The sequence below is a fragment of the Dendropsophus ebraccatus genome, chromosome 3 (genome assembly GCF_027789765.1).
Source record: "Dendropsophus ebraccatus isolate aDenEbr1 chromosome 3, aDenEbr1.pat, whole genome shotgun sequence".
In the NCBI taxonomy this organism is placed as follows: domain Eukaryota; kingdom Metazoa; phylum Chordata; class Amphibia; order Anura; family Hylidae; genus Dendropsophus; species Dendropsophus ebraccatus.
The window spans coordinates 170,189,436-170,211,542 of record NC_091456.1 but is presented as its reverse complement, the minus strand read 5'-3'; the positions used below and the strand labels follow the sequence as shown (position 1 = coordinate 170,211,542).

Genomic DNA, 22,107 nt, shown 5'->3' with positions numbered 1-22,107 from the left:
CTAAAAGAGTGGTGTATGATGGCGTAAATGAGTGGGAATCAGTGGGATCGCCATGCGCACCTCCCCCGACATGTTTTTGCATCCACTTGACAGTCAGGGGCTGAAATGTGCATCAGGGCAGATATGTGTGGTGATCCTGGTACATATTACTGCACGAGAGGTCAGCCATCTTTCTGTGTATATTTTCCACATACTAAACCATTTGCATAGTACACTGGTCATTATATACATTCTATACTATGATCAAAGCCTAGCATTAATAGCAGCTGCTGCAGAACATCTTTAGAAGCAAAACTGCTAAAATAAGCTGAAGGGTGACATGAAGGGATAATATTTATGGTAGGGACCCTTGTGATTAGTAATGAGTCTGGCAGTAATAGCAGCTGCTGCAGAACATCTGTCAATCACTTGAGGCACTGGTAACATCTGACAGATACACAGCAGTTACAGCTCTGTCCTCTGACATGTATCACTGTGCACAGCAGGAGGACATTATCACTATCCCTCCGCTCCTGTTCTGACAGGAAAGCGCGGGAACACAGCCAACGGAGCCTAGCCCCGCCCCCACAAGCAGCTGGTCACATGGGCATGATGTCATCAAAGGTCCTTTAGCTTACTTAGAAACAGCATCTACCCTGATTTGTTGCTTAAAATGTCGATCATAAAACTAACCTCCTCCATTGGGTCGCTGTTAATTCAGGTCTGCGCAGGTCCTTATGCGTTCCACGATGGAACGCATTTTTTTTCTCTTGTAGAGGATCATTGGGCCGGGGGAGTCACGTGATGTGAGGCTTGGCGCTTTCTGTCACATGGTATAGAGGTGAGTGTATGTGTTACTTTATATGTGGGACAAACTTATTACATGAAGTATTTATAGTTCTTGTTTGAAGTCTGGAGACAACCTGTGGCTGTACAGCAGCTGCAGAACTACAAGTCCCAGCATGCAGTGTGTCTAAGCTTGCTGGAAGTTGTAGTTTGGCAATAGCTGGAGAGCCATATGCTGGAAACCATTGCTCATTACTGCATTTATTCCATGTTAGCCCCTTGTGACCCCATGAAGCCCCCTCCTTGTTTGTTGATACACCAGTTATTGCCGCTTCTCGCCCACGGACAGGAATAGTTTGTGTCGTGACGTCATCGTAACTCAGGGCAAAAGTACCCAGCGGTTGGCATCCAAGTGACCGCACAAATTTGTGAATTTAAAAAAAAAATCTATATTTTGGGCCACGATCTCACATTGCCAACACACAGAGAGGGGCCCCGCATCACACTGATACTACACAGAGAGGGGCCCCGCATCACACTGATACTACACAGAGAGGGGCCCCGCATCACACTGATACTACACAGAGAGGGGCCCCGCATCACACTGATACTACACAGAGAGGGGCCCCGCATCACACTGATACTACACAGAGAGGGGCCCCGCATCACACTGCCGACACACAGAGAGGGGCCCCGCATCACACTGATACTACACAGAGAGGGGCCCCGCATCACACTGATACTACACAGAGAGGGGCCCCGCATCACACTGATACTACACAGAGAGGGGCCCCGCATCACACTGATACTACACAGAGAGGGGCCCCGCATCACACTGATAATACACAGAGAGGGACCCCGCATCACACTGATACTACACAGAGAGGGGCCCCGCATCACACTGATACTACACAGAGAGGGGCCCCGCATCACACTGATACTACACAGAGAGGGGCCCCGCATCACACTGATACTACACAGAGAGGGGCCCCGCATCACACTGATACTACACAGAGAGGGGCCCCGCATCACACTGCCGACACACAGAGAGGGGCCCCGCATCACACTGCCGACACACAGAGAGGGGCCCCGCATCACACTGCCGACACACAGAGAGGGGCCCCGCATCACACTGCCGACACACAGAGAGGGGCCCCGCATCACACTGCCGACACACAGAGAGGGGCCCCGCATCACACTGATACTACACAGAGAGGGGCCCCGCATCACACTGCCGACACACAGAGAGGGGCCCCGCATCACACTGCCGACACACAGAGGGGGGCCCCGCATCACACTGCCAACACAGCTATTGTCGTTATTATGTTTCCAGGCGGCGCAGGCAAACTGAGGTGCACCTTGTCAGTGCACCTGCACCATCTTCACCTAGCATAGGCGCTGTCAGAGTGGCTGCAAAGTGTAGCCTGTTGGGGTCCATTTACACAGAAAGATTATCTGACAACGATTTGAAGCCAAAACCAGGAACAGACTATAAACAGAGATCAGGTCATAAAGGAAAGACTGGATTTCTCCTTTTTTCAAATCCGTTCCTTGCTTCGGCTTCAAATCTTTCTGTGTAAATGGACCCTAACTCTCACCTCACTTGCACCGCATAACAAGAATTCTGACCGCCCCAGTGTGCCTGTGCTGCTTCGGACACTATGACGCATGTGCGGAAACATGATGACGATGATTGCTACTGGGGGGGGGGGGGGGGGGGGGGGGGGGGGCGGTGACAGGTGACCAGGAAGGAGAGGCTTACCTAGCCTAGGGCACGGACGCCTCATTAACTCAGCTACTGACCCAGCTGAGGCAGAGTAAAGAACGTTTTTCTGGCAAACCACGTCGCTGGGTGCATTATAAAACACATGACCAAAAAGGACTTCAGCAGAGGAGACGAACAGTACTTGAGGTTTGGGGGGTGGTTACATGTGTACAGTTTTGCTTTAATCGCAAACCACATCTGAACTTGAGACAAGAGTGGCGCTGTCTGTAGAAGAAAGTGGCCATGTTTTTCTAATGATGGATAACCCCCTTTTCTTTACACCCAGAACCACTTTGGACTAGACAGGACTCTTCTGGGTGTGATGCAGGGAAGGGTTTACAGTCAAGAGGCGTTACAGGTCCAAAATCCATCATGCAACAGTGTAGATGCTTTGATTGGTGTCGACAATGGCAACTAAGAGGTTAAACGTCTGGCATCTGATGCCTGTCACTGACAGCAGGTGTCGGCTGATGTCACTGGGTGTCTCTGTAGTTCATGGAGTAGGTTCAGCTGCTGAGTACGCCCACTACTTCCCCACCTGACATACATACTTGTCCAAGTGCTGAGTTTTCATTAAGGGTGCCTTCACATGTACCGTATCGCTGCGTTTTTTACATGCGCGTCTTGATTTTCACATGACGTTTAGGTCTCCAGCATGTCGTCTCTGTCTCAGCCGGAGGTGGATGAAGCTCAGTACGTATTCTCCTGCAGCTTGGACAATGTCCGCAACCTCTCCAACATCCTGAAGGCCATTCACTTCAAAGACCACGCGTCCTGCTTCGCCACCAGCAATGGACTTAAAGTCACGGTGGAAAATGCGAAATGTTTGCAGGCCAACGCCTTCATTCAGGTAGGAGCCTCCGCACCGATGTTTATAGCAATGGATGAGCAAAATGCGGGTCTGATCGTCTCTCAAATTTGATCTGGATTCATACAGGAGTAGGTTCTGTAGTAGTAGTTGTGTACACTATATGCTGCTAAGGCTGGGTTCACACTAAGGATAGAAAAAAAATGGATGCATGTGTGTGTCTTTTGATCCGTTTTCTATTAACTTCCATTATAAAAAAAAAAAAAAAAAGGATCAGTTGTTTTTTTTTAGCGAAAAATTAGGTCGACCACGTTTTTGTGTACGCGAATGAAAACTGATCCGTTGTTTTTATAATGGAAGTCAATGGAAAAATGGATCAAAACGGATGCACACACGCATCCATTTTTTGCAAAAACCTAGTGTGAACCCTGCATATTTGCCAGGCTGGGTGAGCTGTGCCCGGCACACCAAACTAAGCAGAAAAGCGTACAGCATATACCTAGTGTACAGGAGCAGGGACAGGGCTGTTGTGTGACAGGAGGGACTGCTCCTGCACATACATTACATGGCATCCTATACCCACAGTTTACGTACAAGAGCAGAGACTTCTGTCAATCGACAGTGGTCCCTGCTCCTGTATTCTCACTTTAGAGGGGTATGCTGTATGCCTTGCCGCCCCGGCAACATTTAACACTTAAAACTGAGCTAAGCCCCCGGTTTAGCATATAGTGAGTTAAAAGGGATTATCCATGCTTAGAAATACATGGCCGCTCCTTTTCAAGAACAGCACCACTCCTCTCCTCAGGTTGGGTGTGGAATTGCAGCTCAGTTCAAGTGAATGGAGCTGAGTTGTAATACCACACACAACCTGAGGACAGGGGTGGCGCTGTTTTTGCAAGGAACCAAAAAAAGCAAAGACTAGACATCAAGAATGCACTCCACTAGAAATTATGAGAAATTACAAAAATATTTTATTTAATTACGAATCACATAGAACACTTAATTATCCTTGGTAGAGCCCCCTATTTAGTTTTTTTTCAGTTCTTGCAAGGAAGTAGCTGTTCTTTTCTAATCCTGGATAACCCCTCTATTCTGTGATGCATTCAGTATTTTACCTTACCCCCTGCACCATCACACACTTGCACTTGTCCCTGCTGCTGCTGTCATCCATCATGCTGCCTGAGCCACTTTCCATCTGATGTAATGAAACGTCACCCTAATGTATATGAATATGTCTGTTGTGTAACTTGTCTGCCCCTATCTGTATAACAGGCCGGGATATTTCAAGAATTCAACGTTCGGGAGGATTCTGTCGTGTTTCGTGTAAATCTGACCGTCCTTCTCGACTGTTTGTCTATTTTCGGGGCCAGCGCCGCACCAGGTAACTATATTCAGCTTGAACAGAGGGACTGTGAAGACTCCAGGGCAGCATTGCAGCATTCTGTCTAATGCTTTGTGAGTGGATGAGGCAGTTTACTTAGGCCTCATTCATATGCCCAGTGTTTTTTAGGGACCGTGAGTCCACTCCGTGATCCATGAAAAACAGCTGGGTTGGCGATTGGGAGGCGCTGGTGTTGTCCAGGGGCGGAGCAGGGAGAGACACGAGCAGGGGAGAGACCTGAGCGGTGACAGGCGGGGGAGAGACCTGAGCGGTGACAGGAGCTGGGGAGAGACCTGAGCGCTGACAGGAGGGGGGAGAGACCTGAGCAGTGACAGGAGCGGGGGAGAGACCTGAGCTGTGACAGGAGCGGGGGAGAGACCTGAGCTGTGACAGGAGCGGGGGAGATGGGAGCTGGGAGAGACACCAGCCGGTGACAGGAGTGGGGGGAGGCATCGGTGCCACCATCCGCACTATGCCCTGTCCTATTTTTTTCCGCGGCAAGGATCACGGCAGGGATGACAGCACAGATGGTATGAATGCACACAGGAGTAAATGGACCCTAAAATTGTCTGTGGTCGCAGATCTATGACCATAGACGATTTTACAGGACATGTGAATAAGGTCTTAGAGTTTTGTTTGTCCTGATTCTTTAAGGGGTACTCTAGTTTTTTGTTTTAAGAAAAATTATTTCACTAGTGTCAGAAAGTTATAGAGATTTATAAATTACTTATGTAAAAATCTCAAGCCTTCCGGTACTTACCAGCTGCTGTATGTCCTGCAGGAAGTGGTGTATTCTTTCCTGCATGACACAGTGCTCTCTGCTGCCACCTCTGTCCATCTCAGGAACTGTCAAGAGCAGGAGAGGTTTTCTATGGGGATTTGCTACTGCTCTGGACAGTTCCTGAGATGGACAGAGGTGGCAGCAGAGAGCACTGTGTCAGACTGGAAAGAATATACCACTTCCTGCAGGACATACAGCAGCTGATAAGTACTGGAAGACTGGAGATTTTAAATAAAAGTAAACTACAAATCTATATGACTTTCCGACACCAGTTGATTTAAAATAATTTTTATTGCCAGAGTTCCCCTTTAACCCCTTAGCGACCCATGACGTACCTGGTACCTCAATGGTGCCGCGGGGGGTGTTCAGAGCGGGATCCCGCCGGGACCCCGCTCTGAACGGCACCGCTTCTGGCTGCAATCTGCAGCCGGGGAGCGCCTCTATTAGCCGGCGTGGGTCCCGTTGCCGCGCCGGCTAATTGAGCACTTCAATGCAGCTGTCAAAAAATTCCAAAGTGCAAAATTGCGCATTTTTGGTCGCATCAAATCCAGAAAAAATTTAATAAAAAGCGATCAAAAAGTCGTATATGCGCAATCAAGGTACCGATAGAAAGAACACATCATGGCGCAAAAAATGACACCTGACACCGCCCCATAGACCAAAGGATAAAAGCGCTATAAGCCTGGGAATGGAGCGATTTTAAGGAATGTATATTTGTTAACAATGGTTTGAATTTTTTACAGGCCATCACATAATATAAAAGTTATACATCGTAACGACTTGAGGAACGTGCGTAACCAGTCAGTTTTACCATAGGGCGAACGGCGTTAATGCAAAACTCCCCGAAATCAAAACAAATTCGTTTTTTTTTTTTATTTGACAGCGCAAATGATTTTTTTTTTTTTTGGTTTTGCAGCATATGTTATGGAAAAATAATGCCTGTCATTGCAAAGTACACTTGGTTTTGCAAAAAATAAGGGCTCATGTGGGTCTCTAGGTGAAAAAATGCAAGCGCTATGGCCTTTTAAACATAAAATGGAAAAAGCAACAACGCAAAAACGAAAATTGGCTTTGACCTTAAGGGGTTAATGCCATTACCAATGACCTGCTTCTTTTCATGTAAAGTCCTGAAAACTATTCCAAACTCTCTTACAGCTACATGCACGGCCTTAAAGATGTGCTACGAGGGCTACGGCCACCCCCTCTCCCTATTTCTAGAGGAAGGAGGGGTGGTGACCGTGTGTAAGATTCACACCCAGGAGCCCGAGGAGACCCTGGACTTTGATTTCTGCAGCACCAATGTCCTGAATAAGATCATCCTGCAGTCAGACGGGCTGCGAGAGGCGTTCTCCGAGCTGGACATGAGCAGCGACTTCCTGCAGATCACCATGTCTCCTGACAAACCATACCTAAGGTATGGGCGCCAGTGCGCATCTTTTGTTGTCTTCATGTTGTTTTGTTAATAAAGTTCTCCTCACTTGTATCAGGAACTGATGGGGAACATCAGGCCCTCCAGCTGTTGCAAAACTACAATTCCCATCATGCCTGGACATCCAAAGCTTTAGCTTTGGCTGTCCAGGCATGATGGGAATTGTAGTTTGTATGAGGACAGCCCTTCCCTGCACTGGAGGAGGTTACTGATATATAATGTCTGTCTTGCTGGAATAGGTTATCCACATTCGGGAACGCAGGAAGCGCCCACCTGGACTATCCCAAAGATTCTGATCTGATTGAAGCATTTCACTGCACCCAGACCCAGACCAACAGGTATAGTGACCGGACATCCCAGCATGGTCACATGCTACCAGATCAGGACCACAGTTCTCCTTGTCTGTATCTTACAATGTGCTAGTTTTATTGTCATTCGCTGACCGTCATGGATGCCATGAAACACGGACAGGAATTCTTTCAAATCAGATTCTTAATTGTTCTATAACGATATATGTGCCCGCAAAAAAAAAAAAAAAGATTAAAAAGAAAGTCCCATCTACTCAAGGTGGTACCAGTAATTTAAAGGGAAACTCTGTAGGAAATAGTTTTTTTTTTCTTTTCTTTCAAATCAACTGTTGTAATAAAGTTATATAGATTTAAAATTTTTAAATCTCCAGTCTTCAATTACTTATCAGCTGCTGCATGTCCTGCAGGAAGTGGTGTATTCTTTCCAGTCTGACACAGTGCTCTCTGCTGCCACCTCTGTCCATGTCAGGAACTGTCCAGAGCAGGAGAGGATTTCTATGGGGATTTGCTACTGCACTGGACAGTTCCTGACATAGACAGAGGTGGCAGCAGAGAGCAGAGAAAGGAAAGAATACACCATTTCCTCCAGGGCATACAGCAGCTGATAAGTAATTGAAGAATGGAGATTTTTTAATAGATTAATAAATTACAAGTCTAGTACTGGAAGGTGGGAGATTTTTAAAGTAAATTACAAATCTGTATAACTTTTTTTTTTTTTTTTTAACCAGTTGATTTGAAAGACTTTTTGCCAGAATACCTATTTAAATGTCTACGGTAAATTTATATAACTTTGTGTATGGTCATATTTTTATTTTTTTTAAATTCATTGTGGACACTCGGCTGCGTCTGGAACTGCAGGCCTGCTCAAGGCCTGGTCCCCGCACAGTTACATATTAAAGAAAAAAAAAAAAATAAAAAATATATATATATATATATAATATATATATTATAATGTGTGTATATATATATATGTGTGTGTGTGTTTCCCCACTAGAATACTCCTTTAATGCTGTAAAAAGTAGCTTCAGAAATATATAGTGCTGACATCCTTCTGACATGTCTCCATTATTTTTTTTTATGACTTGTACACTTTATTCCGGGACTTATGCTGCTTTCTTTCTTCTGTATTGTAGGTATAAAATCTCCTTGCTGAAGCCATCTATCAAGGCCCTGGCCCTGTCCTGTAAGGTGTCTATACGGACGGATAACAGAGGCTTCCTGTCGCTGCAGTACATGGTCAGGAACGAGGACGGACAGATCTGCTTTGTGGAGTATTACTGCTGCCCGGATGAGGAGGTCCAGGACGGAGAATCATAGATTTTCTACTTGATTGCAAAAACAGCGCCACCCCTGTGCTCAGGTTGTGTGTGTTATTACATTTCGGCTCCATTCAACGGAACTGAGCTGCAATACCACACCCAACCTAGGGACAGGAGAGGCGCTGTTTATGGAAGATAGCAGCCAGCGCCTGAATAACCCCTTTAACCATTGTATTAAAAGGTGTAAAAAAAAATAGATTGAAAATTGGAAGAAAACGCCTATAAACCAGCTGTAAAAGGTCCTAAAACCCCCACGAAAAAAAATCTGTTACAAACATGTATAAAAAAAAGCTTGAACTTTTGAGTGGCACCCAACTTTCTCAGGAACGGAAAAAAAGTAAGAAAAGAACCCACAGCGGAAACCCTGCTAGAATTAAGACTGACGCCCCATGGTTATTGGGGATCTGGACTATGAGGGAAATGTATCGGAAAGATACAATGGGAGTGATGTGAGGAGACTGCACTGTATATTTTTCTATAGGCTGTTGAATGTACATAACTTTATTGTTCAATGCAACTTTTTGTTTAGTTTTTTCAATAAATATTTATATAAGCAATTCTATTCCCTTATATATTCTCCACCCATATGATAACATATATTGCTTGTATAGAAGTATTATAGTGAATATTTATTTTTATTTTTTTTCACATTTCTTTAAAGGAGTACCCCATTAGGAATATCTTTCAAATCACGTAGTGTCTGAAAGTGCCAGAGATTTGTTACTTACTTCTATAGAAGAAGAAAAAAAATCTCCAGTCTTCCAGTACTTATCAGCTGCTGTAGGTCCTGCAGAAAGTGGTGTATTCTTTCCAGTCTGACCCAGTGCTCTCTGCTGCCACCTCTGTCCATGTCAGGAACTGTCCAGAGCAGTAGCAAATCCCTATAGGAAACCTCAACTGCTCTGGACAGTTCCTGACATGGACAGAGGTGGCAGCAGAGAGTATTGTGTCAGACTGGAAAGAATCCACCACTTCCTGCAGGACATACAGCAGCTGAAAACCGGAAGATTTTTAATAGATTTCTGGCACTTTATAGCACCAGTTGATTTGAAAAGCAAATGTAAAAAATATATATATATATGTTGACATGGCAGCAGTAAGGGAGGACAGGGGCTCTCTACTGCTGACAATGGCTGTGTTGGGAACTGCAGGGCTGCACAAGCCCTGGTCATGATACAGTTCCATATTGGGAGGTAGGTTTCTCATCCCTGAGTTAGGGAATAATTGACCTCTGTTCTTATGATCAGTGATGGTTCTAGGGGTTGGACCCCCACTAATAAGCTAGTTATCCTCTATTTTGTGGAATGGGGGCAGATTTTAAGGCAGATTGGTCAGGTCACCTATGATCTACATACCCCAGACAGACCTGATCTGCTACCCCTGGTCTACCACCAATATGATGATCCAGTGACGACCATTGGACCTTATGCTCCTATTGAGGCCTCCCGCCATTGGCTGTCACATACATAACATGACAGATATATAAGCTCTGATGTCCATCTAATGTTTCCATTCAATGACAGAAGGAACAGAGGAATTGATACACAAAGTATATTAGAAAGAATGTAGAACACGCAATGACTTTTAGCAGTGTTCCCCACCTGTTGTACCACTACTGCTCCCAGTCTTCGGCTGTCAGAGCTGCTGGGTGTGGTAGTAGTAGTGAGACAGCTACAGAGCCACTGCTTGGAAAACGCTGGTTTATAGAGGCAGACGCAGTTCCCATAAGTGAACATTAGGGGCCGCTGTGGTGCACCTCAGAACCCTATATCTCCAGCAGGCGCCGCTGTGACGCAGCGCACAACCATCGAGCTGCTTGTCCGATACAGATAGTAACTTCCGGTTAGAGAGCAACATGGCTGCGTACCGGAGAAAACGTGGCTCCAATGCTGAGCTCTCTGCCCGGAGCAAAAAGCCCAAACTACAAGAGAAAGAAGCGGAGAAGGATGAAGCCGGAGACGAGTTTACCATTCCGCCGCCCGTGTCCGAGGTAAGAGCCTGTACTGACCCCTTCATCACCTGACTGCTCGTGTTCATGGAGCCTGTTCACATAGTGCGGTCACCACTGCGATATGACTGCACTGTGGGAGCCTCCCTTATGCTTTCCACATGCGTTTTACATGTTTATGTATTTATATTATTAATACAGTGTGAACTGTGGCATATATCCCTATTAAACACAATGGGGCGTATATTCTATCTATTCTTTACAATGTACCGAAAAATCCATTGGGGATGTAACCTGACAGTGCTGAGCCTCCAGGGGGCTTCTCTATTGTGGGGGAGGACAGTAAGCGGAACCGCATATCCTGGTGTCTGATTAGTCAGGACTAGAGATGAGCGAACCTGGAGCATGCTGGAGTCCATCCGAACCCGATCATTCGGCACTTGATTAGCGGTGGCTGCTGAACTTGGATAAAGCCCTAAGGCCATGTGGAGATCATGGATATAGTCATTGGCTGTATCCATGTTTTCCAGACAACCTTAGAGCTTTATCCAAGTTCAGCAGCCCCAGCTAATCAAATGCCGAACGTTCGGGATCGGATCGACCCGAACCCGGTTCGCTCATCTCTAGTCGGGAGTGATCACCTGACCCATCCCCTATCCTCCATCTCTATGTATAGGGGGTGTCGTGGCTATTGATGGTGATTGTTTCCATGTTGTTGCAGGGAAAGTGGACAAACAAGGAGCGAGTGCTCATCTTCTCCTCCCGGGGGATTAATTTCCGGACCAGACATCTGATGCAGGACCTGAGGATGTTAATGCCGCACGCCAAGGCTGGTAAGTGCCCCCCATACTGCCCCTCACTGTGTGTTCCTGCCTGTGGTACATCAGGGGTTGTAACAGGTGGGTAATAAGGATTTTATTCAGCGAGCCAGGGCTATAGGAGGAAACTGAGGAATAGATTATGTAGAGCTGCTTATAGACCACTGCTGCCAAGACTGAACTACAGGCCAGACCCTCAGCTTTAACCCTGTAGCTGCCACAGTGAATAACAACTTTGTAGATGCTGTTGCTGTCAGAACACCAATCACCGCCACCGCAAAGTATTCCCTGGGCGCTGATGGGTCGCCGTGATAGATAGAGGCCTTAAAAGCCGTTATGGTAGATCCCTTGTTAGCTGATCAAGTAGTACATGGCAATGCAGTGCAGTATACTGTATAAGCAAATCACAGAAACAGTCGCCGGCACAACTAGAACAATGTTTTCTCCATTGTCTGTAACCACAGACTATAGTACTACGAATATGAATTTGTCTCGTAAATATGGGGAGCTCACTTCTATTGAAAAGACAGTCTTTGGTACATGATATGGAAAAGAAGAAATTGTGGAGGGCACTCACCATTTAAAAATTTCAATCTTTAATCAAAAATCTTCATTAAAAGTCTCTTGGCAGGACGAGCATAAGATAGAACGCCAACTCCTCACTCCTCACAATCAGTGCGGCAGCTGTTTCGCGTGATTTCAGCACGCTTCTACAGACGCTAATGCTGCTAGTGCAAAGGGGTTTAAATATCCCATATTGTATAACAAAAAACAATTAAACATAAAAACACATAGCTAGACGCTGAAATGCAAGTAACAATTAATTATACAAACTTATTTAATTCTATGCGGTCATTTTGAAAACAATCGAAAAATGATTATTAAACATTGGGATTTGATAAAAGAAGAACCAGCTATATTAGCAGAAAATATAAAAAAAAAAAACACTATAACGTTCAGGCCATCCACAAACATAAAAGACAAACTAGTGAGAAGTAAGTTTACCAGAAAAAAGAAACTTACCTTGCTCAATGAAGCTGTTCCTAAAGGAAATGTCGAATGTGGTAATTGTCCCTGGTGCGGATCGTTCACTCCAGGAAAAATAGGAGGAAAAATATATAAAATTAATGAACTTATTTGTTGCCGATTGCGGAATGAAGTATACGCAATAACCTGTGAATGTGGAGCATATTACATGGGAAAAACAGACGCTTTTATGAACATTTTAGATCGATAAAAACCAATCAAGGATCTCCAAGATTAATTGCACACGTCAACGAAAAACATGAAGGAAGGACTAATGTTTTGAAGTTTATGGGTCTGAAAAAAATCTTTCCAAGTTCCAAAAGAGAGACAAATAAAAAAATTATTGCAAGAGGCCAAGTTCATACTAGAGACAAATGCACAAGGACCTGCGGGTCTAAATGACCGCATAGAATTAAATGTTTGTATAATTGTTACTTGCATTTCAGCGTCTAGCTATATGTTTTAACTATGTATGTTTAATTGTTTTTTGTTATACAATATGGGACATTTAAACCCCTTTGCACTAGCAGCATTAGCGTCTGTAGAAGCCTGCTGACATCACGTGAAACAGCTGTCACGCTGCCACGCTGATTGTGAGGAGTTGGCGTTCTATCTTATGCTCGTCCTGCCACGAGACTTTTAATGAAGATTTTTGAATAAAGATTGGAATTTTTAAATGGTGAGTGCCCTCCACAATTTCTTCTTTTCCATACTGTATAAGCAATCTGTTAATGGGGAACTAATATGGGGGGGGGGGGGGGAATCTGAAATAAAATGCTCCCTCCCTTTTCTCATGATTTTCTTTTTTTAAATCTACACTTGAAAAAAATCACTAAAAATGTGTAAAAGAAACTGAGAAACCTATTTAAAAAAATACTGTAATAGAAATGTTTCTCTTTTTTTTTCCATCCATTTTTGAAGTTGGCGCTGGAAAAGGTTTGTATATTAGAAAATTGATTGTGTACAAAAAGTGCCTCCTGCCCCCAGAGGCACACAGTGTATTTATGGGCAACTTTAGAGACGGTCACCTCCCCCCACATTGCAGTCAGATGATGCCCAGCCTGTATCCGATGTGTCCGATGATTCTCATACTTTGCTTTCCTTGACGTTTTCAGATACAAAAATGGACCGAAAAGATAAACTGTTTGTCATCAACGAGGTAAGTGATGTCATCAGTGGGATATGTGATGTCATAGGGTACATTGGCGTTCTGTATTACACTATATGGGCCAAAATCCGTCATCTTGATACAGAACAAGTAATCCTGCAAAAGGCTCCTAGGAATAACACATAGTTGTGGCCTCTGGAATACAAGGAGGCAAAGTGAGAGCGATGTGGTCATCCTCCTGTTATTCTGTGTATAATCCTTCCTTGTCTTCCAGGTCTGTGAAATGAAAAACTGCAACAAATGTATTTATTTTGAAGCAAAGAAAAAACAGGATCTGTATATGTGGTGAGTGACCCCTTTGTTATAGGAGGTAGTCTTTGCTTTGGATGATGTCTTTTTATTTATATGTCTTATTATTTTATTTTTCCTTCCACCCTTATTCGAATAGATTTGTGGTATCTGCTTCTCTGCTAATCTGAATTTATTTCTGTATTTTAGGATATCAAACGCCCCAGAGGGACCTTCCGCAAAATTCTTGGTGCAGAACAGTAAGTGACAGCATGATCCTCTGTTGTGGTTTATGGTGAATACATTTAGATGATAACATATAGGCCACTAGGGGGCAGTATTTTAGCTGAAAGTAGACGCAAACATTTAAAGGTTGATCGTGGGTCCTACTTTTATATAAAAATGTTAACAGACGGGGCTCACCAACAGAGCCGGGTCCAGCTGTGCAGGACTTCACTGTCTTAAGATGAGCAGACTCTTCCATGAATCAAGATGGAGCTCAGGAAGGGCTGCGCAGCAGGACCAGAGCGATGGTAGTGGGGGAATCGTCTTGTCATAGCATACTATACATCACCACTTTTGTATTGTGTAGTGGGTGAGTACAGGCATGCAGTGTAAGCTCAGTATACAGGAGCTCGGATGCCTCCTGCGACGCTGTAGTTCCTGCTCCTGTACATATTGAACAAAATTTGGTGTAAATTTAAGTCTTAATTTATCTGGATTATCAGATGCCGTTACTATTTAGTGTATATATATATATATATATATATATATATATATATATATATATATATGCCATATAATGGGTTAAAAGGAAGCCGAACCTGAATCCAAGCAGAGGTGTAGATTTTGCTCATTGCCTTTGTTCTCTTCTTCTAGTCCATACACTGGCAGAGCTGAAGATGACCGGAAACTGCCTGAAGGGCTCACGACCGCTTCTCTCCTTTGACCCGGTTGGTATTGAAGAAACTATTATGACTATTTTATTGTTAAAGATGAGTGAACCCCTGAGTATGCTCTGATTTATCCAAGACAGAACTCTCTACATTTGAATACCGGTGGCTGAAGATGGATGCTGGCCTGGGGAGGGCAGGAAAAATAGCCTTAGGGCTGCATCCAACTTCTTCAGCCACCGGTGACTAGTGGAGCAGCATGCAGACCTCTGACCTCATGTCCTCTCGCTCCTCTGCAGGCATTTGATCGGGATCCGTACCTCGCAGTGTTGAAGGAGCTCTTCATACAGGTAATAGCGTCATCTGTGTGTCTGTTTTCCTGCCGGTTCATCTTCCTCACACCCTTACGTAACATCCTGCTCTCTGATTACAGATTTTCGGTACCCCGAGATACCACCCGAAGAGTCAGCCTTTCGTAGACCATGTATTCAACTTCTCCATAGCAGACAAGAGGATCTGGTTTAGGAATTATCAGGTTGGTCCAATGTACTGAATCTAAAGAGGTTAAAGGGTTATCCAGGATTAGAAAAAGCAAAGCTACCTTCCTGGAAAAACAGCACTGCCCCTGTCCTTATGTGTGTGTGGTATTACAATTCATCTCCATTCACTTCAATGGAAATGAGCTTCAAAATGACACCCAACCTGAGCACAAGAGTGAGGCTGTTTCTGGAAGAAAGAGGCCATGTTTTTCTAAGCCTGGATAACCCAGAAACTGCAGCTGTTGGTCACCTAGCTTTCCCAAAAGCGGATATCTATAACTGAATGTTATATGACCGCCATTATCTGGATAATTTGTTGCAGCAGTCTGCAGTGTTTTTATGTGTTTGTAGTGATGCAAACATCTAGTAATCACATGATGTCCTCCATTGTGTCTGCAGCTGCTGTGCACAGCTGGCTGTCTCCATGGCTACAGACTACCAAGAGACCTAGTGTTGTCAGATCCTAGAGTCATGTATTACTCCTGTCCACTTATTGTATAACAGAGCTTACACTTGTATCTGTTGCAGGCAAATGATCTGAACTCCAGGCTGATACATTGTAACAAACCATCAGCAGTGGAGAGAGATTTATGCAGTTGATAACTAAGCAACAGCAAAGATAGAAACAAGTTTGGACACCATTGTCCCGTCCAGTGAGAACTGACAAAGTGTATGAAAAGTTGCTGAACTTTTGAAACAAGTCCTCAGGTCTCTGTGTCTTCATCCTGTTACAGATTATAGAGGAGGACGCCTCTCTGGTGGAGATCGGACCTCGCTTTGTCCTGAATCTCATAAAGATTTTTAAAGGCAGCTTTGGTGGACCGACGCTATACGAGAACCCTCACTACCAGTCGCCCAACATGGTACGTTCAACACTTAAAATTAAACTTTCACCCCCAGCTGTCATGGTAACCCAGAACCATGTGAGGGGGCTACAGAGTTACCTCCTTAGATACTGTCAGTATAGGCAGTTGCATCTAAAAGTATCCAGACTTAGAAAAACATGGCTGCTTTCTCCCAGAAACAGAGCCTCTGCTGTCTTCAGGTTGTGTGTGGTACTGAAGCAAATAGAGCTGAATATAATACCAAACATAAACTGAGGACTGTAGCGGCGCTGTTTCTACATGAAAGTTGCTTGGCTTTTTCTATTCCCTGATAATCCTTTTAACCCCTAGACGACCCAGGGCGTATAGTTACGCCATGGAAGTCTGTCCCCAGACGACCTAGGGCGTAACTTTACGCCCTGGGTGTTTCTCCCGCTATGAAGTGTGCTCCGGAGCGGAGCGCGCTTCACAGCAGGTGGGGGCCGGCTGCAATCAGCAGCCGGGACCTCACCGGCAATGACACGCTCCAGCGATCGCGCTGCCGCGTGTCATTAACTCCTTAAGTGTAAGTAAGTTAAGTGTAAGTGACAGGGGGAGTCCCCTGTCACTTACCGATCGGGACCCCCGCAGTGTGACTGCGGGGGTCCCGATCGGTAAAACGGGCCGCCGGAGGTCTCTCACCTGCCTCCGTGCGGTCCGATCGGCGATCTGCTACACTAAGCCTGCACAGGCAGGCTCAATGAGCAGATCGCCGATAACACTGATCAATGCTGTGCCTATGGCATAGCAATCATCAGTGTAGAAATCAAACTAATCTATGTAAAAGTCCCCCAAAGGGACTTCAAATGTGTAAAAAAAAAAAAAAAAAAGTTAAAAACACTAACACACTACCCCAAAACCCCTCCCCCAATAAAAGTTGAAATCACCCCTTTCCCATTATATAAATAAAACATATAAAAATAAATAAACAAATAAACATATAATATACCGTAGCGTGCGTAATTGTCCGATCTATTAAAATATAACAAGCGTCATTGCGAACGGTAAACGGCGTACACGAAAAGAGGGAAAAAAGTGCGCAGATTACCGATTTTATGTTACATTATATATAAAAAAAAATTAATAAAAAGTGATCAAAATGTCCGATCTTCACAAATATGGTATTAATAAAAACTAGAGATCATGGCGGAAAAAATGACACCCCATACAGCCCCGTAGGTGAAAAAATAAAACCGTTATAAGCGTCACAATAGGCCCATTTTATTTATAATTAATTGCCAAAAAAAAGGATTTCATTTAAAAAAAATATATAACATTAGAGAATCTGCGTAAACCTGCATATGGTTGTGTTCGGACTGACCTATAGAATAATAGTATCATGTCGCTGTTACCATATAGTGCATTACGTAGACACAGGAACCCCCCAAACGTTACCATATTGCATCCTTTTTTGCGATTTCACCAATTTATATCTTCATAAATAATATATTTGGGATTCCATCATACATGTTATGGTAAAATGAATGACGCCATTACAAAGTACAACTATTCCTGTAACAAATAAGCCATTACATGGCCTTGTAGATAAAAAACTGAGAGTGCTAGAGCTCTTAGAAGGGGAGGAGGGAAAAACGGAAACACTAAGATCAAAATTTGCGCGGTCTACTGGGTCATTTTGGGCCTGGTCCTCAAAGGGTTAAGCTTCCAGGATTAATGCTGACATCAGTAAAACAGTGTATTGTTTTTTCCTTACAGCATCGGCGCATGATCCGATTGGCCACGGCAGCAAAGGTTCGTGAAAAGCAGCAAGTGAAGGAACTTCAGAAACTGAAGAAGAGCGATAAGACACAGATCGTTCCTCTTGACCCCACAGAGGAGGTGTTTGACACCCCGGCCGAGGAGAAGCCGCAGGTCATCGAGACGCAGCCGCCTCAACAGAAACCCAGCGTGAAACGGAAAGACAAAAAGTTCAAACGCCAGAGGCTGGCCAAAAAACGTGTGTGAACTGTGGGGGGCGCTGTGGGAAGGACGGTCTGTTTTATACATTAAATGGAGAACAGGAAAGTCTTTCAAGCCTCTGTATTGTCACTAATAAGCCTAGTTATAATATAGTGCCAGATAGGAGGTTAAAGGAAACCTAATAGAAGGACAGGTTGATGGCTGAGGCTGCACTATGAAGAATATAGTACTGGGTGGGTCACATCTGCATGAATGGTCACCCATATACAGGAAGAGGTGGTTGATGCGAATGGTGATTGGCGTCCATAACTACGGATTTCTCTGTAGTGCAGCCTCAGATTTAGGGCCTGTGAATCAAGCAGATGCCATTGCATAGCGGGTAGACCATCTTGTATTACGGATTATTCCAGACCTGCAAATTGTGGTTCCTGTATAGTGTATACTGCCAAAGCCAAACCAGAACTTCATGTGGCCGCCTTTAGCCATGTGATGTAGGCAGGATTGCACATCTCTTGGTAGCTGTATGGGAGTGTGATGTCAGCTGCACGCGGGAACCACCACGGTGGGAACATGGACCCTGCTTGCTTCCAAAAACAACACTACTCCATGAATGCTACCACAGCTCTATTCAGCTCAATGGAGATAGGTGTGACACAGAAATATGCCATGTTTGATGACCTGTTGGCATCTTTTGGGGGAAGGGGTTCTTATAAGTGTATTTTATATGATCTATATTAATTAACCCCCCTGCTTTATGGAGTATGGTGGCCCTCTACATACTCTCCAATAGTAAATACACAGATATCCAAGTCAATCCTTAAAGGGATTATGATCCCAAGATTAAAACCTATTACCTGATCACAGTATAGGTGACCGATTGCTGATTGGTAGTGGTCCAAAGAATAGGACCTCCATATAGAACTGAGGTACTGTTTATAGTCTGGTACGGAGTATGCTCAGCCTCCGATCTATTCATTCTCTAAGACAGCTTTTAGTCCTGGGGTAGTCCCTGTAAGGTGCTGATATACTAGAGAGTAAAGTCAGCTGAACCTACAAATTTTGGCAAGACTGGTTTACCATGTAATGTGTTTTGTTTTTTGAGGGGGGCACCCACTTTCCACCAAAAAGGGTGCATATGATAAATGTGTCACCTCCTTGATACTTGGGCATTGAGTATGACAGAGGGCTGACATTCCCTTTAAGCAGTATCTCTGATGAGGAGACACCGGTTATGTATCCCACCTACTACTTATGGGTTTTCTTGTATACCAGATTACTTGGACTGATTGACTCTTCAGAAAGAGGACTCTCCTGTCTAATAACAGCTGATGATTACTGGTGAATGTTCCTGATCACATTCTCAGGACAATGTAACGATTGACCTGGCTGCTCCTATATCTCTGAACCCTCATACACATGCATGCTGGTGGCAGCACTTCATAGGGAACCAACACAGGATATAACTTTATTGGAAAGTTTTAAACCAAGATTTGGCTATAATTACATGTCGGCATAAGACAGTGGGTGTCAGACCTGTATACTACTGTGTAACTATCTGTAATACATGGGGCATAAAGTGCACAGATGCACGGCTGTTTGTTTACTGGAGCGTGAAAGTTTCCTTTTTTAAATTTAACTTTATGCCACAGTTTGAACAGTGAAATAACAGCCGAAGCAGATGAGCGAGACAGGTGGTGCCTCGTGTTATTCACGCTGATTTCATAGATGATGGCTATTACAGCCTTAATAACCTGGGTCACATCTCTCCCTCTGCTTCCCTGCCAGAAAACTCAGCACATTAAGCATTTGCACAGGAGGATATATATGGCGTGTGTAATATATATCTCAATCAAACGGTGAATTAACCACTTCTACACCAGCCATCATAGGTTTTGGTAGGTAGAAAGCTTTGACTATCAGTTGTCCTGCACAGGACAATAGACTGAGAACAAGTGTGACTGAGCATGTAAGTTCTCCAGCATTCAGCTTCTCATTACTGAGAGAGTCACTGAGCATGTAGATCCTGCAGCACAGCAAGTGGACATGGAGAGTGACTGAGCATGTGAGTCTCCCAGCACTTAGTTCATTAGATGGACAGGAAGAGCTACTGAGCATGTGAGTCCTCCAATCTCAGCTTGTCAAGTGATTGAGCAAATTTGCCTGCATGGTGGATTAAACAGGTTAAAGTGACTCTGTACCCACAATCTGACCCGCCCAAAACACTTGTACCTTCAGATAGCTGCTTTTAATCCAAGATCTGTCCTGGGGTCCGTTCGGCAGGTGATGCAGTTATTGTCCTAAAAAACAACTTCAAAACTTGCAGCCCCGTGCCCAATGGGCATGGCTTAGAATATCTGTGCCCTAACTTTGCACCGTCCCTCCTCCCCACGCTCTTCATCATTAGGAATGCCACTGAAACATTTTCTCCTGTCTGAACATTGCACAGGTGCCTTAATGATCCAGCCCATGTGCCGGGCTGACACAGGTGGGGGAATAGGAGACAATCTGCCTGGAGCATTCTTAATGATAAGGAGAGGGCAGGTAGGAGGAACAGATGGGTTGTGCCAGCCTAATGCATACACAATCTAGGCCACACCTGTTCGGCACGGGGCTGCCAGTTTAAAAGTAGTTTTTTAGGACAATAACTGCATCACCTGCTGAATAGACCCCAGGACAGATCTTGGATTAAAAGCAGCTATCCGTAGGTACAAGTGGTTTGGGGGGTCAGATTGTGGGTACAGAGTCGCTTTAAGTTTCCCTTTTTATAACCTGTCATCACTAGATTAAAAATAATTGGGACATTTAGATTTCAGAATCCATACAAGGAAGAGGACACCAAAATCTGATTGCTTTCTATGGTAATGCTGTACTGTCTGCTTATAGGCATTACTCTGTACTCACCTCTGACCTCCTGCCTTTCCCACACTGCTCCCAGCACCAAGGTCCATTTGGTTCTTGCTGTTTGCAGAGATGCCTGCTCCAGCTTCTTCTGTTAGTAAGCCTGTGTATTTGACCACATATGGTACTGTGCTGCCTCTGACTTCTGTAATGATAATAATTCCTGCCTGCCATCTTGTTACCATGTCTTGGTTTCTATACCCTCCATCCAGGGAGGGTATAGACAGACTATTTTGCCAAATATGTTGTTATAATAGTAATAAGGCTGAGGACCTGTGTGTAGAGAGAGGGGAGTGCATGTGCCGTTCCAGCTTAGGGTATACTCCTACTACGGAATATGCGTGTAAATTTTAAGCTTCAGGCTCCACTTGAAGTTCCGCCTGTCCAATTGACTCAATGATATTCTCAAGCTCAATCTGCCGAAAGATTTGACATGTCATTTCTTTGGCGGATTGAGTTTGAGAATATCATTGAGTCAATGGATCAGGTGGAACTTCAAGTGGAGGCTGCCACAGCGATGCACGGTTGGCAGCCGATGATTTTAGGTCAGGGCCTAAAGAAACGATCAGCCAATGATTGATCTTTGCCTCTATAATGCTGCGTTTACACAAAGCGATAATTCGCCCGATCGTACGATTAATGATATCGAAAGAACGTTTTTTTTTTTTATAACGATCAGCGTTTAGATGGAACGATATATCGGACAGAAAAATTTTTTGGGATCGCTTAAACCTATATCGCATGTAGGTAAAATCGGTGAACGACTGTTTACATGGAACGATCTGCGAATTTTTTGTGAATGATGAACGACGATTTTAGAACATGAAAATGAACGATTTCTCGCTCGTCGCTTGATCGTTCGCTGCGTTTACACGTACGATTATCATTCTAATTTGATCGTTATAGTGCAAATTCGCACGATAATCGCTCCGTGTAAACACAGCATTACAGTGAGCAATAATTGGCCAAATCAGGCCATGTAATAGGGCCCTTAGGACAAGGAGACACATGGTACCTTTCATATAATCCAGCAGGGTTCTTCTTACTATATAATAAAAGCATTTTTCTAGGTTCTGGATGCACAGATAGATATATGTAAAGTACCAGGTGTTCAACTCTCTACTCCAGAGGTCCTCTTCTTCCCTGCAGGACGAAAGCTTTTACCATCAGATGCCCTGCAGGGAAAAAAGAAAATCTGTCTGTCAGGATTGTGACTGAGCACGTGTGTCCTCCAGTCTCAGCTTATTAGG

The 22,107-nt window shown here is 44.4% G+C and overlaps 2 protein-coding genes across 2 annotated transcripts; both read left to right on the top strand.

Annotated features, from left to right (window-relative positions):
* The first annotated feature begins 723 nt into the window (after nt 1–723).
* RAD1 (RAD1 checkpoint DNA exonuclease) lies at nt 724–9,113 on the top strand. Its single transcript, XM_069964772.1, has 6 exons — nt 724–820; nt 3,177–3,380; nt 4,611–4,719; nt 6,656–6,914; nt 7,169–7,267; nt 8,371–9,113. The coding sequence occupies exons 2-6, from the start codon at nt 3,186–3,188 to the stop codon at nt 8,552–8,554; spliced, it is 846 nt and encodes a 281-aa protein (XP_069820873.1). The 5' UTR covers nt 724–820; nt 3,177–3,185; the 3' UTR covers nt 8,555–9,113.
* Nucleotides 9,114–10,350: 1,237 nt separating this feature from the next.
* Nucleotides 10,351–18,067, top strand: BRIX1 (biogenesis of ribosomes BRX1). Its single transcript, XM_069964771.1, has 10 exons — nt 10,351–10,546; nt 11,226–11,337; nt 13,464–13,507; nt 13,731–13,801; nt 13,955–14,004; nt 14,624–14,697; nt 14,937–14,987; nt 15,071–15,172; nt 15,911–16,039; nt 17,756–18,067. The coding sequence occupies exons 1-10, from the start codon at nt 10,412–10,414 to the stop codon at nt 18,002–18,004; spliced, it is 1,017 nt and encodes a 338-aa protein (XP_069820872.1). The 5' UTR covers nt 10,351–10,411; the 3' UTR covers nt 18,005–18,067.
* Nucleotides 18,068–22,107: the final 4,040 nt, after the last annotated feature.